The 17,325-nt window shown below is 38.7% G+C and overlaps 2 protein-coding genes across 2 annotated transcripts; one reads left to right on the top strand and one right to left on the bottom strand.

Moving 5' to 3' along the window:
* Positions 1-277: 277 nt before the first annotated feature.
* Positions 278-2,107, top strand: LOC126601945 (uncharacterized). The gene is made up of 2 exons (XM_050268722.1): positions 278-824; positions 1,271-2,107. The coding sequence occupies exons 1-2, from the start codon at positions 543-545 to the stop codon at positions 2,003-2,005; spliced, it is 1,017 nt and encodes a 338-aa protein (XP_050124679.1). The 5' UTR covers positions 278-542; the 3' UTR covers positions 2,006-2,107.
* A 271-nt stretch (positions 2,108-2,378) lies between these two features.
* On the bottom strand, positions 2,379-4,269 carry LOC126603022 (protein ALP1-like). The gene has a single exon (XM_050269794.1). It carries the CDS (start codon positions 3,792-3,794, stop codon positions 2,379-2,381), a length of 1,416 nt encoding a protein of 471 aa, XP_050125751.1. The 5' UTR covers positions 3,795-4,269.
* Positions 4,270-17,325: the final 13,056 nt, after the last annotated feature.

Raw genomic sequence — 17,325 nt, 5'->3', positions numbered from 1 at the left:
GAGTCGTCCGACAAAAAAACAGGGCTGGGGCCCGCGATTTCAGTTTTGAAAAGTAACCGTTGGGGAAGCCACGTGGCTTCCCCATGTCTGTTCGATTGAAACGGTCATATTTTATGGACCGTTGGATTTCCAACGGTAAAAAACATTTAAAAATCTCATTTAATTTCATCCGTTTGACCTAAAATCAACGGTTCACGTTATTAGGCTTTGTAAATTATATATAAAAAAAAGAAAAAACTGTTTAAAAATCTAAAATGTTACCGTTGTGACACGTGGCACAATCTGGAGTGTTGGAATTTAAATTTTTTTAAATCCAATGGCAAAGATTAATTAGGTGAATAAAAATTTAAAAAAAATGTAAAAAAAATCTTAAAAATCCGAAAAAAAATTATGAAAAATTATAAAAAAATTTGATTTCACTTCACCTATAAATACCTTCTCATTATCTTCTACCCTACACCACAATTTCATATTTTCTCAACTACTTTCAACCACATTCCTATCTTTCTTTCAAAGTTTCAATCCAATTTTTTTCCAACAAAATGACTACTCAACCAGGTACGAATTGGACGCTTCTTGAAGATGTTGCGTTGTGTACTAGTTGGGTTCAAGTTACTCATGATTCGATTACGGGTAATGAGATGCAGTTGCGAGAAATGTGGAGTCTTATTCATACCAATTATCTTGAGAAAATGGGTGGGCAAAGAACTAAAGAATCGATGTCCAGTCGTTGGAAATTACTTAGTCAATCGTTTAGTACGTGGAGAGACGCCTTGGCACAAGCTAGTGGTAATCTTCGAAGTGGGGAAAATTTAACGGATCAGGTAACAATATATTATTTATTTGTTAGCTACTTTCATTATATTTATTTGTTTGTATTATTTATTTGTTATCTTCTTTCATTATAATTATTTGTTAGCTACTTTCATTATATTTATTTGTTTGTATTATTTGTTACCTACTTTCATTATAATTATTTGTTAGCTACTTTCATTATAATTATTTGTTTGTATTATTTATTTGTTACCTACTTTCATTATAATTATTTGGTTGTATTATTTATTTGTTACCTACTTTCATTATAATTATTTGTTAGCTACTTTCATTATATTTATTTGTTTGTATTATTTATTTGTTACCTACTTTCATTATAATTATTTGTTAGCTACTTTCATTTATAATTATTTGTTTGTATTATTTATTTGTTACATACTTTCATTATAATTATTTATTTGTTACCTATTCTCATTATAATTATTTGTTTGTGTAGGAACTTCAAGCACAAGCTTGGTATGGTGCCAAAACCAAAAGCAAAAACAAAACATTCACCCGGTTTGAATGTTGGAATATTGTCAAAGATTGTCCTAAATTTAGAGTTGTGCATGTCGGTCCAGAAGTTTTCATGAACAGCACCCCTCTACACTCTACACCTGAGCATGCCTCGCATGATCATGATGAAGATGATGAAGAAGTGCCTGAAACGCCCCCCGTTGAACAAGCGTTGGGGTCGACCCGTTATCCAATTAGGCCTCAAGGTAAGAAGGCTTCAAAGAGAAAAGGTAATGCTTCCAAGAATGATTATGCAAAGTATATGGAAGATCTTGCCCGCCAAGGTGAATTGAATTTGGCCCGGGAAATGGCTAAATTTGAGGCTGATAAGGCTAGAGAGGATGCAAAAGCTGCAGCTTTTGAGAGAAAATTTGAAGCTGATGAGAGAGAAAGAGAACTACTTCGGCAAGAAAGGGAACATAGAAGAGAAGAAAGAATGGCTGAACGAGATCGTGACATTATGAAGGAGCCTTTAGAAGGGAAGTCTCCAGACTCTAAATATTTTTGGAAGTCAGAGAAAGCGGATGTGGTGCGAAGGATGCGTGCAAGAGAAGCGAGAGCAAGAGGAGATGGTCCTAGCACCACAAGAGAAGATTATCCTAGCATGACAAGAGAAGATCATCCTAGCACCACAAATTGGTTAGGTGATGGTTATCATCCATTCACGAACCCATAATTTTCCAATCAATTCGGGTTGTAATTTCTTATTCGGGTTGTAATTTCTTATTCGGGTTGTAATTTCTTATTCATTGAATAGAGTACTTTATGTTGTTTCCAATTTATTGAACTTAGTACTTTATTCAAAACACATTTAAACACACCAAATAAAATAACATCAACACACCAAAAAAACACACCAAATAAAATAAAATTACATTTCAACTCACTAAATGAACTAAAAAAACACACCACATAAAATAAAATAAACACACCAAATAAAAACAAACACCAAATAAAATAAAATTACATTTCAACTCACTAAATGAACTAAAAAAACACACCACATAAAATAAAATAAACACACCAAATAAAAACAAACACTAATGAACTTAAGTATCGTCAGCACCCCTCAATTCCCACTGGTGCTCTATGAAGTCAAGTTGGCGGGCATTGTGCATATTTGACCTTTGAAGTGCAGTATATCGTTGGATGATCCTTTCATTGTAACGTCCATCCCTTTCTAATGGCTCATGTTGCACGGGCTCATCGGTGGCGTCATGAGCACAATATATACGTGTTCTTGAATTGTTCATCGTGTCTGGCTCATATTCATCAACGGCTTCATAATCGTACTCATCTTCCACAATCATGTTGTGAAGAATGATGCACGTCATCATGATGGATCGAAGCGACTCTACATCAAACAATCTGGCAGCACCCCTGATGATCGCCCAGCGAGCTTGGAGGATACCGAAACAACGCTCCACATCCTTCCTACACCCTTCTTGACATCTTGCAAAGTGTTTTTCCTTTGCACTGCGCGGACGTGGCACTGTTTTGACAAATGTTGACCACCTTGGGTAAATGCCATCAGCTAGGTAGTATGGCCCGTCGTACATACGTCCATTGACCTCATACGTGACTTTTGGTGCCTTTCCTTGCAGGACATCGTTGAACACTGGGGATTGGGCAAGGACGTTGAGGTCATTTTGAGCTCCCGGAACCCTGAAAAAGGCGTGCCAAATCCATGTATCAAAAGATGCCACCGCCTCCAAAATGATACTTTTTGATCCTTTTCTGTCCCCATAAGCGCCTTGCCATGCACTTGGACAGTTTTTCCAAGTCCAGTGCATACAATCAATGCTTCCAATCATCCCTGGAAAACCTCGCATCTCGCCTTTCTTCAGAAGCCTTTGCAAGTCCATATGAGTAGGTATCCGGAGGTACTCTGCGGTGTAGATAGATTCGATTGCCGAACAAAACCTCATGAGGGACTCAAGAATGGTTGATTGTCCCATCCTCGTTATCTCGTCCACTTGGTCTGCAGCTGCTCCATATGCAAGCATCCGCAAGGCAGCAGTAATTTTTTGCTGAGGCAGGAGACCCATAGCACCAAAAGCATCCGGCTTTTGCACAAAGTAAGAATCATGGTTACAAACAGCGCCCATGATTTTGTTGAACAAATGTCGTTCCATTCTAAAACGACGTCGGAAGTATGTATCAGGGAATGCACTGTTACGGACAAAATAATCGTCCAAGAGCTCCTGACCTCGTCGTTGCCTGTTTCTATCAATGTTTACAGCACGGTTGGGCCTGCAGATATGAGCCACAGCTTGGACGACTCGACGGGATTGTGAGGCTCCTGCCATTCTTGATTCGTCATCTCTCCGTCTACGCTCGTCATCCTCTTCCATCTCATTTTGGGCCCAATCCCCAACATTGAACATTCCTTGTGATTGGTTAAACAATTCTTCCTCTTCTTGCTCGATTTCCCACATCATCTTTGAAGAAGAAGAAGAAGACATTGTAAGAAGGAAGCAGAAACTATGAATAATGATAGGGATTTTGGTGAAGAAGGAAGAAAAAACTATGAATAATGATAGGGATTTTGGCGAAGAAGGAAGCAGAAACTATGAATAATGATAGAGATCTTGAGAAAATTGGTGTGAGATTTATGAGGATGGATGGGGGATTATATGGAGGATTCAGAAGGGATTAGGTTGTAGATAATGCCACGTGGCATGCCGTCATTCGTTAAAAATCTGGTGGAAATCTATCCTCAAAGATTGTAATCGGATTGTGACACGTGGCACGACGTGATTGGTTAAAAATCTTATCAGAAATCCATCACCAATAATTGTCTTTTCAGATAATGACACGTGCCTTGACACAACGATTAAAAATCTTATCGGAAATCCATCACCAATAATTTTCTTTGCGGATAATGACACGTGGCGCAACGAGAACGATTAAAAATCTTATCCGAAATAACAAATATAATTATTTTGAATTATTTTATAAATACAAAAATACAAAAATACAAAAATTTTATTGCTATTGGCTTTTCGGATAATGACACGTGGCGCAACGAGAACGATTAAAAATCTTATCCGAAATTACAAATAAAATTATTATGTATTATTTTATAAATAAAAAAATACTAATATTTTATTGCCAATTGCCAGGGCTATTCAGTGCAGGGGTGGAGATGCAAAAGGCAATTGCCAGGGGAATGCACTATTTATTAAGGGCAGTTACTGTTCACTAGGTGGATTAAATAGTGAATTGCCTGGGGGGAGGGCTCCTACACTGGAGTTGCTCTGATGGTGAATGATCCAAAGAAGAGAAAGGAAGTGACGAGAATCATGAGATGAAGAGTTCGACGGAAATGAAATTCGGCGGAGAAGAAGATAAAGGGAAAGGAAAGTTGGAAAGAGTGGAAGGAGAGTGAGTCAGAAAAAAAATGTGTGGATTAATAATAATAAAATTATAATAATATAAGTTTAAAAAATTACAAAAAAATATTTGGATTTCAAATATAATTTAGTCTGTGGTTTAGTCTTATAATTTATCAAACATTTTTATTATTCTTATACTACTTAGTTCATCCCATGCCAATTCACGTTAGTCTTTAAAACTAGTCCAGTCCAAGATAGTCCAGTGCAACAATCGCACCCTAAGTATTAATGAATTGTTTAATACTATCACCTCTTTACCTCTCTAATTAGAACCACAGATTTAAATATCGATATTATCGGCGATATTTCGCCGATAATATCGATTTTTCGGGACATGGATATTTAAACTGGTTTCCGTGGGGTTTTCGGCCAAATATCGCGATATTATCGATATTATCGATAATATCGCGATATTTTGGAAATATCGAGAAATGTCGGCAAACGCGGCAATCGGACTCCGATATCGGACGCCGGAGAAGAACGCCGGAGATGTGTGCCTGTTCCCGAGCCCATTTCGTCCCAAAAACCTTGCAAAAACACGAATTTTAACTTAAATTTCACATATAAGCCTCAAATTTCACGCATGCATCAACGATTCAACACATCTAAGTTAGGGTTTCAATGGAATCTTACCTGAGACGACTGAGCCATGTTCCACTTCGCCAGACCCACGATCAACGGCAGCGAAGGATCGAGAGAGTGGGAGAAGGGGGAGATCTGTGTGTGTGTGGGTCGAATGGAGAAGGGGGAGAAGAGAGGTCAGGCCTCAGAGAAGAAGAGAGAAGGATCGAGAAGGGGGAGATCTGTGTGTGTGTGGGTCGAAAGGCGAAGGGGGAGAAGAAAGGTCATGCGCCTCAGAGAAGAAGAGAGAAGGATGGAGATATGTGTGTGGGTGTGTGTGGGTCGAATGGAGAAGGGGGAGAAGAGAGGTCCAGCGCGACTCAGAGAAGATGAGAGAAGGATCGAGAATGAGAGAGAGAGAGAGAGTGCGGTATGCGTGTGTGATATGTGTGCGTGTGTGATGGCACGTCTGTGTGCGTGTGTGCCTCTGTGATTGAGTGACCCATCTGACTCACCTCATGAATTATTCAATCACTTTTTACATTTGTAGACAATGGACAACGAATAATAGCATGTCTGTGTGTGTGCCTCTGTGGTTGATTGACCCCATCTGACTCACCTCACTAATTTTTCAATCACTTTTTACAATTGCAGACAATGGACAACGAATATTAGAACTTTAATAATGAAACCGTGTATCACTGTGAGTCTGTGATATGCTTTCACAGGCAAAACCATGTTCCATTCTCTGTTATATACTTATATTCCCTCAGAGGATGTGCAAAACCTTATGAGAGTTAGAGTATCAAAGGCATTCCCTCAGAGCAATTTCGTTTATTCTTCTTCCCTTACCATTTTCAAGGTCATTCCAGATCCATTCCAAAGCTTGAACACAAAGGGTTCCATATTTAAGGTAAGTTTACAAATTTATATTTATATTATTGTAATGTATACAACAACAAATAAATTTGTATGGACTCGTATGTTAATTTTTTTAACTAATTAATACTTGCATGTTAATTTTTGTAGGTAATTAAGTAATGTTAACAATTACATGTTAATTTTTTTTAAGTAATTAAGTAATGTTGTATAATTATTCCCTAGGATTATTTTAATATGTTTAATGTTATTTATTATTTTATTTCCCTTACCATTTTCAAAGCCATTCCAGATCTATTCCAAAGCTTGAACACAAAGGGTTCCATATTTAAGGTAAGTTTACAAACTTATATTTATATTATTGTAATTTATACAATAACAAATAAATTGGATTATTGTTAAATTGGATTATTAATCATTAAATTGGATTATTCATTAAATTGGCTTATTATCAAATTGGACTATTCATTAAATTGGATTATTATTAAATTGGATTATTATCAAATTGGATTATTATTCATCACTATGTTTTATATTAGGATTAATTTTTTTTCAATTTGGATTATTATTCATTAATATTAGGTTTTTTATTATTCATTAATATTAAGTTAAGACCAAAAAAATAAAATAAAAAGTAAAATAGAACATGGGGATCTCAGTTGCATGTTTGTGAATTTAATATGAAATATATTAGTTAGCCTGGTCGGAGGTTAGATTAGAAAGCATGTGTACAACTTTTTATTAAGCCCTTCCTAACTTATATTTATATTATTGTTATTCTCAAATTGGATTATTCATTAAATTGGATTATTATTCATCACTATGTTTTATATTAGGATTATTTTTTTTATCAATTTGGATTATTATTCATTAATATTAGGTTTTTTATTATTCTCAAATTGGATTATTCATTAAATTGGATTATTATCAAATTGGATTATTCATTAAATTAGATTATTATTCATCACTATGTTTTATATTAGGATTATTTTTTTTATCAAATTGGATTATTATTCATTAATATTAGGTTTTTTATTATTATCAAATTGGATTATTATTCATCACTATGTTTTATATTAGGATTATTTTTTTATCAATTTGGATTATTATTCATTAATATTAGGTTTTTTTATTATTATCAAATTGGATTATTCATTAAATTGGATTATTATCAAATTGGATTATTATTCATCAGTGATTATTTTTTTATCAAATTGGATTATTATTCATTAATATTAGGTTTTATCAAATTAAATGTAGGTACGTTTAAGATGTCTAGTGGAGTTAGTAAACGTGATCCAGCTTGGGAACATGGCGACCCAATAGACGGAAACAAACATGGCACAATTTGCAAATATTGTGGTCGGGTAATGAAGAGTGGTGGAGTGACACGACTTAAGTACCATCTTAGTGGATTAGATCCAGCAAAAAATGTCCAACGATGCGATAATGTCCCCCCAGAAGTGAAGGCATTCATCAGCACATTATTAAAAAATAAAAAACAGCAGAAGGAAAAGATGACACAAGGAATGGAAAATATTCGAGCTGGGCTACGGGGAGAAGTCTATGGCCAAGCGGTTGACAGTGATGATGATGACGATGAGGACGAATGTGATGATGACATGGGACCTGAAGAACGACGCAGTTTGAAACAAGCATTACGTGCCTCCAAACAGTCAGCATGGGAAAGAGAACACCTTCATAAAATTCCTAATAGGGGACAAGGTTCCGGGACAAGTGGTGGTGCACAAATGAGACGGGGAGGCAGTCTTAGAGAATCACAACCAACACCACCAATAGCCCCAAGTTTATATAAGTCATCCAACGCACGTCAAAAGAGTGTTTGGAGTTATTTCAAGGGAGGTAATGTGAAGGAGGGAATGGGGCGTCTAATTAGCAAGTTCTTTATCTATGAAAATGTCCCTGCTGCGAAGGCTTCATCACATCATTTCAAAAATATGGTAGTGGGATGTCAACAGGCCGGTGTTGGAGTACAACCTCCCACTCCCTATGAGATAAGAAACAAATATTTGGATATGGAGTATAAAGACATTGGCTAGTATGTTAACAAGTTGAGGTCAAAGTGGGAAACTAATGGTTGCACAATCATGTGTGACGGATGGACCGGCCCGACCAGATTATCTATCATCAACTTCATGGTATATTCCAAGGGCAAGACAATTTTTTTGAAGTCTGTTGATGCTTCAGACCATATAAAGAATTACAAGTATATTTACAAATTATTGAGGGATGTAATCATGGAGGTGGGAGAGCATAATGTTGTCCAAGTCGTGACCGACAACGGTTCTGCATTTGTCAAAGCTGGAAAAAAGTTAATGAAGCATCATAATGTGTTTTGGACATCATGTGCAGCACATTGTATTGATCTTATGTTTGAGGCAATGGGGAAGAGAGAGAATGTTGCTACTGTGGTCAAAAGAGCTAGAACGATCACTAATTATATTTACAATCACGGTTGGTTGTTGGCAAAGATGCGTGAATTTTGCAGAGGAGAAATTATTCGTCCAGCTACCACTCGATTCGCCACCAACTATATTGCATTAAACAGCCTACTCAAGAAGAAAGCAGGGTTGAAGCAACTATTCACTAGTGACGATTGGGCCAACCACAATTTCAGCCGCTCAAATACAGGTCGTATGGTGGAAAGTATAGTGCTTGATCATGCTTTTTGGAGTCAAACAGAACATGTGTGTCAAGTGTTTGAACCTCTTTACAAAGTTTTACGGATCGTTGACACAGAAGTGTATCCTACTATGGGGGCTGTATATGAGTTGATGCGTGTAGTGAAGGATGAATTGGAAAGAAAACATGGTGCAAGGTGGGTCGTAAAAATAATTGAAGACCGATGGTATAAAACATTATACCACGATTTGCATGCAGCAGGTATAAATTATGTCATAATTTGCAATTCATTTCTTTAGTTGCATAAGTATTATTTATCTTATTAGAGTATGTGTTTCTTTGAACAGCATATTATTTGAATCCCCGATACCAATACAGACCCGGTGTTGGAGATGATGGTAACCTTATACGTGCTGTACATAATGTATACTTTAAATTAGACCCTGCATCACCAGCAGTTGGCCAATTTGGAAATGAGGTACACAATTACTTAAATTATAATAATTACTTTGTTGGATTAAACTAACACAATTTATTGTATTCAGCTAACATGGTTTAAAGATGCAAGAAGAACATTTGGAGAACCAACATCAGTTGCTGCTCGAACAAATATGTCTCCTAGTGAGTATAAACATATTTCACTATAAGTTTATAATAGAATTTGTTGGAGTTATTAGGCTTATCAACATTATTTTTCATTGTAGCTGAATGGTGGATCATGTATGGGACCGATGCACCAACTGTGAGAAAGTTAGCAATAAAAGTATTATCACAAACAACTTCCTCATCTACTTGTGAAAGAAATTGGAGCACATTTGCACTCATACACACAAAGCAAAGAAATAAGTTGGCTCATAGTAGCTTGGAAAAATTAGTTTATTGCTACTACAACATGAAGCTTCAAATTCGAGATAAGGAAGCAGAAATCGATCATGTCGACCGTGGTGACCCACTAGATGTGTTTGATATTGTTGGTGAAGATGATGACACGGAGGGTAACCAACTTTTTCAATGGATTAGACCTCTTCATTTAGATGATGATGAAGGCAACCCCGCTCCCAGAGTTGCTGAAGAAGCACGTAATGAAGGGATAAATGTAGAAAGAGTATTAGAGGAGGAGGTGGGATCTAGCAGCGCTGACTCTTTCGAAGAACTTTTGCACCCAATACCAAGCAACACTGGAATTCCACCTTTTTCCAATCCTACACAACCACAACATCGTGCTGATACTAATGATAGCTCTAGTACAAGATCAGGAGACTCACCTACCACCGGAGGTGGGAATGATGAAGGACATAGTGGAGCTGGAGGTAGTGGTGGTGGATATGGAAACTATTATGGACCACCACCTCCCGGATATATGAGCCCCTTCACTGGTGAGGCAAACTTCACGCATGCAACACAAGATGATGACCATGGCAGTAGGCGGGCAGGACCAGGAATTGGTGCCATAGGGAAGGACTATACTCGCAGAGAAAGAGGCAAAGGGATTTTGTCAAGTCAAGAAGATGACTCGTTATCTAGAACTTCAGACTCTGTTGGATTGGGAAGTAGTAACTATGGTTATACTCATAACCAACCATTTCCCTACCCTTCATATCCCATTCCTGTTGGGATGGAATCGAGCGACTCATGGAAACAATCCCAGCCTCAATCTTCAAATGATTTTTCTTATGGACAACCTCAACCAATCTCGGATCCATATGGGTGGCATATTAACAATTACATGCAAAACTATTTTGGGGATTTATCATTTGATAACCACTCTTCACAATACACTCATTCTACACATAGAGATGATGAAGATAGTGACAAATTTGAACCTCATAGGAACTCTATGTGGTACTAAAGTGTAAAATATTGTACTAATTCATTATATATAAATGATTATGGTGTGTTTAGACTTCTTTCATTAATTACTACATATTTTCTACACTCATAATGTTTGTCAGATCGCTATATAATCAACTTGATAATGTTAAATCCATCATGCAATGCATTTCCTTCCAATTTTTTGTGATAAACTAATAGATAATTGACTAAATAAACATCCTACAAAGTTTCAATAAAAATTTCCAAGTTTTTCTTACAATTTCCGTGGTTTCCATGTAATTTTTATCGATATCGATATTTTACCGATATTTCCATCGATATTTCCGTGTTTTCGGACTACCGATATTTCCGATATCACCGATATTTTATTCCTTGATTAGAACAAGAAACGATAGTATACATATACACTTGTGTAATGAGATAAATAAAGAATGATGGAATTAATTAACTACATTAATTAGGTGATATGATTAATTAGAAAGTCTAAATTACTCATAAAAGCGATGAAATGCTTTTGAACTTAAAAGTAGTTTGTGTTCTTTCGGGTACATTGAGCTTTTAATAAAAGAGAAAGATGCCTTAAAGTAAATTTCATAGTAAATTTCAACTCTATTAGCCAAAATAAAGTTCATCTGATCACTTCATGGCTGCATCTAACCTCCTCGTTAGATTGCCTACATATCCTCAAACGGGATCAAGCCATTCGTTGTTCACCAACGTAATTAAACTGTTTTCTATACTATTCAAGTGGTGGACACATATGATACTAAATTCAGATAATTGAATCATGACATACAAATATCAAATATGAAATCAGAATATCAAAATTAGCTTAAAAAGGCAAACTCGGCCCACTGACCACGCACCGCAGCATGTGGTGGTTTTCAGCAAACGAAAACCTAATTTTTCGACTAACTCCAAAAATTACCAAACTTCACAAATTTGTAGTACACAAAAAGGGGAAGAATTTTCATACCTGGGCCGAAGTCCAATTCGGCCAGGAAACACCTGAAATTGCCCTCGATCCGTCGGAAACCCTAGAAATGAGTGTTATTCGATTCGTCGAATTTGCAGCTTTGCCGCCCCCAAACTTGTTTGGGCTTTGATCCAAGCCTCAAGGGAAGTTGAACAAGGGTAGTGGTCTATGGTGGTGCTTATAGAAATGGCCGATCGCCGTTATGTACCCATGAAACTCGTCGATGAGTTCTTCATGAATCCGAGGCCAAATGGACTCTAGTGGATGGCCATAAAAATGTCGGAATCGACGTCGGGGTGTGTGCAGGAATGGGGTCAGGAAACCAGGTAGTGTGGGTTTCGGGTTGGCCTGCTTTTATCTTCATTAGGCCGATTACCCCTTCTCGTTTCTCTCATTTCCTTTTCTCCCCTAATCATAGCCACACACATGGCACTGGAAGGTTCTCCAACTTTTCGGGAGCCTTCCAGGAAAAAATTTTAATTACCATTTTACCCCTGCATTTAACCGTTAATTTCTCTTTCATTACAATTTCGTTTCACGAACGGTTTTCACCTAGGCGTATACAGGACTGAGCTCTATCCAAATATACAAAGAAACAAGGCAAAACATGGGAGGATAAAGTACGTCCTCATAAAATTCGGTTCAGTTAACTAGGGGCATTTTCATCTTTTCCACTTATCGAAAAATTTTACGCCGTAAATATAAATGTGTCGTAACTACAAATATGACAACAAAATATTTAATAATAAAATCGAGGTTTACACTAGAAGGAATGTATTAAGGATTTTTTTTTAAGAGAAAACGATATCATTAACTTGGGAAAGTTTACACTGTTTCTTCGATGAGAATGTCCTGGATGACAGTTGGAGGCTCCTCAATCCAAACTAGTTTTGAACCACTAGACTAGTTTTGAACCACTAGACAATGCTACCTTTGCCAAACGATGGGCAATCCCATTATTATTCCTAGAAATAGAAATAAACATCGAAGCAGAAAACGAAGTTGCACTATGAAGAACATCCCCCGTTAACAAATCCATAGTGGAGGCAAGATCCACACAAGTGTTAATTATGGATATTGCTTGAGAGGAGTCACTCTCAATTTGTACCTTTAGAAGCTCCCACTTGCATCTCTACATGAAGTGCTTATGATATTGCAGGCAAAAAGCATGCACTCGCTGCCACAAAAGTCCCATGTGCATCTCGCAACACAACATGCCTCACCCATCTGTTGTGCAACAGGCACGAAAGCCGTAACAGCTTGGAAATCCTGCAGCCATGCCATGGCACGTTACGCTACCACCCTTGGAGACCTTTGCTTTTCGCTTCAAATCTGATCATTTCTTTCCTACCAAATAAGCCACACCACTATACAAGCAAAGTCGAAAACATAATTTTTGCGTTCTAGTAAAGATAAAAACCACTCTTTGACTGTATGGCCGGAAACCAAATCAACCAAGAAACTTAATGGGGTTGCAAACCATGTAGCTATAGCAAAATGACACTCTTTAAAAACATGCACCTCAGTCTCGAGAGCTCCTTTACAAAAGACACACGCCATATTTGTCAATATTCTTTTCCTAGACAAATTTAATTTTGTCGGGAGAATATTCTGACAAGTCCTCCACACCATGTTTCGTATTTTTGGCGGTACCTTAACCTTCCATATGGCTTTCCATAATGGAGAGAAAGGGCTTCCACCAGTGTCCAAAGAAAAAGCACTTACTGACGGTGGTTTAACACAATCCCATGCAACCCAATATGCACTCTTCGTTGTGAAAATCTCGCAGTCACTATAATGCCAAATTAATTTATCTAGTGGGAGCCAAGAACTAATTGTCATCGTACGAATATGATCCCTATCATCCTCATTAAAGAACTCAACGAGCAGGTCGTCAAGCCACACTTACTGATCCACATCTATAACCTCCTAGACCTGCATACAGTCTCGGGATAGTGATGGCATATATATGGGACGAAAGGTAGAGGGTTAGGGCACCCACATATCCTTCCATACCCGGACCGAAGCCCCATTACCAATCATCCATCTCGAACCCTTTTTCAAAACGCTTCTAGCCTTGAGTATACTAGACCAACAATAAGAAGAAGATGAAGGAACATGAGTTTCCCAAAATGAGGTATTGGGAAAATATTTAGCTTTGAAAAGCCTTGTCGTTAACGACTTTGGATGTTGAATAATTCTTCAACTTTGTTTCACCAGTACCGCTTGTGGATGCAAATTTTCGTCGTCTTCTCCCTTGATGAAAATGTCCCTGCAAAATAATAACACCTAAGATTAAGGCCAAAAGCCTCACACGCCCACGATAAATGAGAGGGGCTTTGGCAGAAGAATCTCTGATGCCAAAGTTAGAATTTGAGAGAGAGTGTTTAGGAATTTTTAGGGAGAGAATGGCCTAGCATTTTAGTGGGAAAGCATAGCTATTTATAGGGGAGTGACCAGTCCTATTTGGAGAATAGGGGCCGGCCACATATGGTCAAATTATGAGTGTAATTGCAAGATATTATGTGAAATAATATCTTGTAATTAACTTGACAATTAATCCCAAATTGAATAGGAAAATTGGGAGTTACCTTTTGAGTGAGGATTTGATGAGCAGTGATGAGAGGGTTTTGAATAAATACAATTTTGATAACCTTTGACTCTTCTTTGATTGAGTCGTTATTATCTGTTGCATGCGCATGGAAATCCCAATGTGCCTCGAGGTTAATTTTGTCTTTTTAACCCAAAAGTTCATGTGTCACCTCCATAATTTTCTTGATTATTTTTAGCTCCACAAATACCCCTAGACCTGCTGGGCTGCTCGCATGAAAGGGCAGCAGTTGTAGAGATCTCCAACTTTGATGTAAATTCCCACTTGGACATGAAATTAGATTCTTCTAGGAAAGGGAAATAAATCACCTCCAAAGCCTATTTAAGCCTACCTTAAGTAGAGGATTAAATCAACTTCGGAGGGCAATTATTTATCCCTACAAGAAAGAGAGAAAGCTAGAGGATATTTGTTCCATTTCCCCTAGCATTGTTCTTTATTTGCCAGTGCAAAGAACCGTCTTTCGTTGATTTCTTTGTCTTTTCCACGTCGCACCAATGTAAGAATGGTGTTGCCACAGGGCAGCCGTCGGGGTAGTGCGACACATCGACTGGCAGGGGCCACAGCTTGTGTTGCTCGATTGGACTGAAACCAAGGGCTGGCTTGGCATGGGTCAAGGAAATGGCATGTCATGGGCCATGGTTTGGGCTGCCACGTCTAGGCTGCTTGCCAAGAATGAGGAAACTGCTTGAGTTTGATTTCTCAACTGCCGTAGATGGAGCATATCACGGGCGGAGCTGCCAAGATCAGAGCTGTTGAAGATGAAGTGTCGGACGAGCGAACTATTGAGTGCGAAGTGGCTGCTGCCCCTTAACCATTTGCTGCTTAGCTGGTATTCGAGTATTCGATCTTTTGAGTTGCGTGGCATTCTTGCACTGGAGAGCAATTAGTTTATCCTTTCGCACTTGAGAGCAAACCCAAATGGGTGTCGGGGAATTAATTTACCCTATCACACTAGAGAACAATTAGTTTATCTTCTTGCATTGGATAGCAGACCGAGATAGGTGTCAGGGAATTAGTTTACCCTCTTGCATTGGAAAGCAATTAGTTTACCCTCTCACTTATCCTCTCACGTTGGAGAGCAGACCCAGATGGGTGTCGGTGAATTAGTTTACCTTTTCACACTAGAGAGCAATTGGTTTATCCTCTCGCACTGGAGAGCAAACCTGGATGGGTGTCGGGGAATTAGTTTACCTTATCGCACTGGAGAGTAATTAATTTACCCTCTCACACTGGAGAATAGACCTAGATGAGTGTCGGGGAATTAGTTTACCCTCTTGCACTAAAAAGCAGACCCATATGGGTGTCAAGGAATTGGTTTACCTTCTCGCACTGAAGAGCATGAAAGTCGTTGTTGTGAGTGCAGTTAAGGAAAAATTAAGTGCTAGATAACTAAAATAATCCTCAACATGTGAGGTCTTTGTTTTGCAATCTGCTTGTGGAACTTATGTAAAGATGTACGTGAAAGCACGGTGAGCTGCTCCTAGACTTTCGTCAAGTATTGCGCCATCGTTAAATGTTTCATCATGTACCCATTTGAGGCTTAGTTGGTGATGAGCTGAGAATTTGAATGGATTGCAAGCTTTTTCACCGCTAAGTCTTTTGCTAGCAGAGGCTACTAATAAAGCCCTGTCTTCTGCTCCGTCGTATGATGCTTTGAAGTTTGGAGTGTCATAGGTTTAGTCGGCACGAGCCATAAAGCAAGATCGGCACGGCTGGGAGCCATGGTGTAAGATCGGTACAGTTAGAAGCCAAGGTAACAAATTAAGGGTTGCCGGGAGCCATGGAGCAGATAGGCACGATTGTGAATGCAGAGTTGAGGCTGGCTTAGGCCAAGTTATGCGCATTAAGAGGAATTGGACCACTAGGTCCGTGATGCTCGACTACTGGTGATATGTTACTTTAGTATTGAATTATCTAGAGTGTTGAGAATAAGGCATGGCCTTAGTTCTTGGTTGTTGGGCTGGTATTCGTTTGCTCCCAGCATACCAGTATTGACTAATCGAGTGGCTGTTTGCCGTGACGCTCTTGGAGAGGTTCGTTATCTACCTTACACCTCATTTGGGGGCACGCTACAAGAGCTGATTCACCAAGGTAGTCTGCTACTTGAGGGCGCTTGTCAACTCTATAACTTATCAAGACAAGTGTTGTTTGCTATTTAGGGTGGAAGAGCTTGGACGGTATACGTCTTCTTGAGTTATGGAAGTGTAATGTACTCCGGGCACGAGATTCGAGTTAGGATATGTCAAATCTGCGAAGAAATGAGGAGAAAATACCCTCGGTTCATTCTTTAGTCTATAAATCTGAAGTTGGGACAATTGAACTGGTCTTGGACTAGTTGGGATTGCTTGGTGGGCCACAAGAGTGGGTTGGACAGCTGAAACATGTCGGGTTGAGAGAGTGGGCTAGACCACTGACTTGGGCTTGGTTGCAGAAGCGCGCATGCGTTGGGCCTCCTCTTTCCTTAACGCGGCTTAGGCTAGCTGCTGTACTACATAGGCCAGGGCTTGGTGCTGCAAAATGCATGGACCTGGGCTTAGCGTTACTCTATGGCGTGGACCTAGGCGTACTAGGTTGCTGCTGCTGGCGTTTGGGCCTAGGCTGCTGAAGTGGCAACAAGCTGGGCTGCCTACATGGCTTTCTCATCTTGGGCCATGGCCTGATGGTCCCGCTACCACGGAGCTAGCCCACTCCCCACTGCCACAGTGGTCCCCGTGGCTGCCATGGTGGTGGTGCTTTGTGGTGGCAAAGTTACTTCTCTTGCCATCGCGTTGAGCCTCGTGGATTGTCGTGGTGGGGCTACGTTTCGTCCTTCATCATTTGATCCAGATATTTAAACGTAGGAAGTTCCGTTCGTCGTGGTTTCCGAATTTCCCATAATTTTATTTTTCCTTTACCTCTATTCAAAGAATTAAAAAAATATAGGAATAAGAAAGTATGAAAAATTTACGAACGAACAAGAAATGAGAAACTTTGAATGAGAGAGTCTTCTTCGAGCGTGTGAATCAAACTCTCAATGAAAGCACCAATTTGTGGATGCAAATTTCCGTCATCTTCTCCCTTGACGAAAATGCACTTGCAAAATAATAACACCTACG

This window comes from Malus sylvestris, chromosome 15 (assembly GCF_916048215.2).
Source record: "Malus sylvestris chromosome 15, drMalSylv7.2, whole genome shotgun sequence".
Lineage (NCBI taxonomy): Eukaryota > Viridiplantae > Streptophyta > Magnoliopsida > Rosales > Rosaceae > Malus > Malus sylvestris.
Note: the sequence above shows the minus strand (reverse complement) of the source record. Positions and strands in the feature narration are given on the sequence as shown.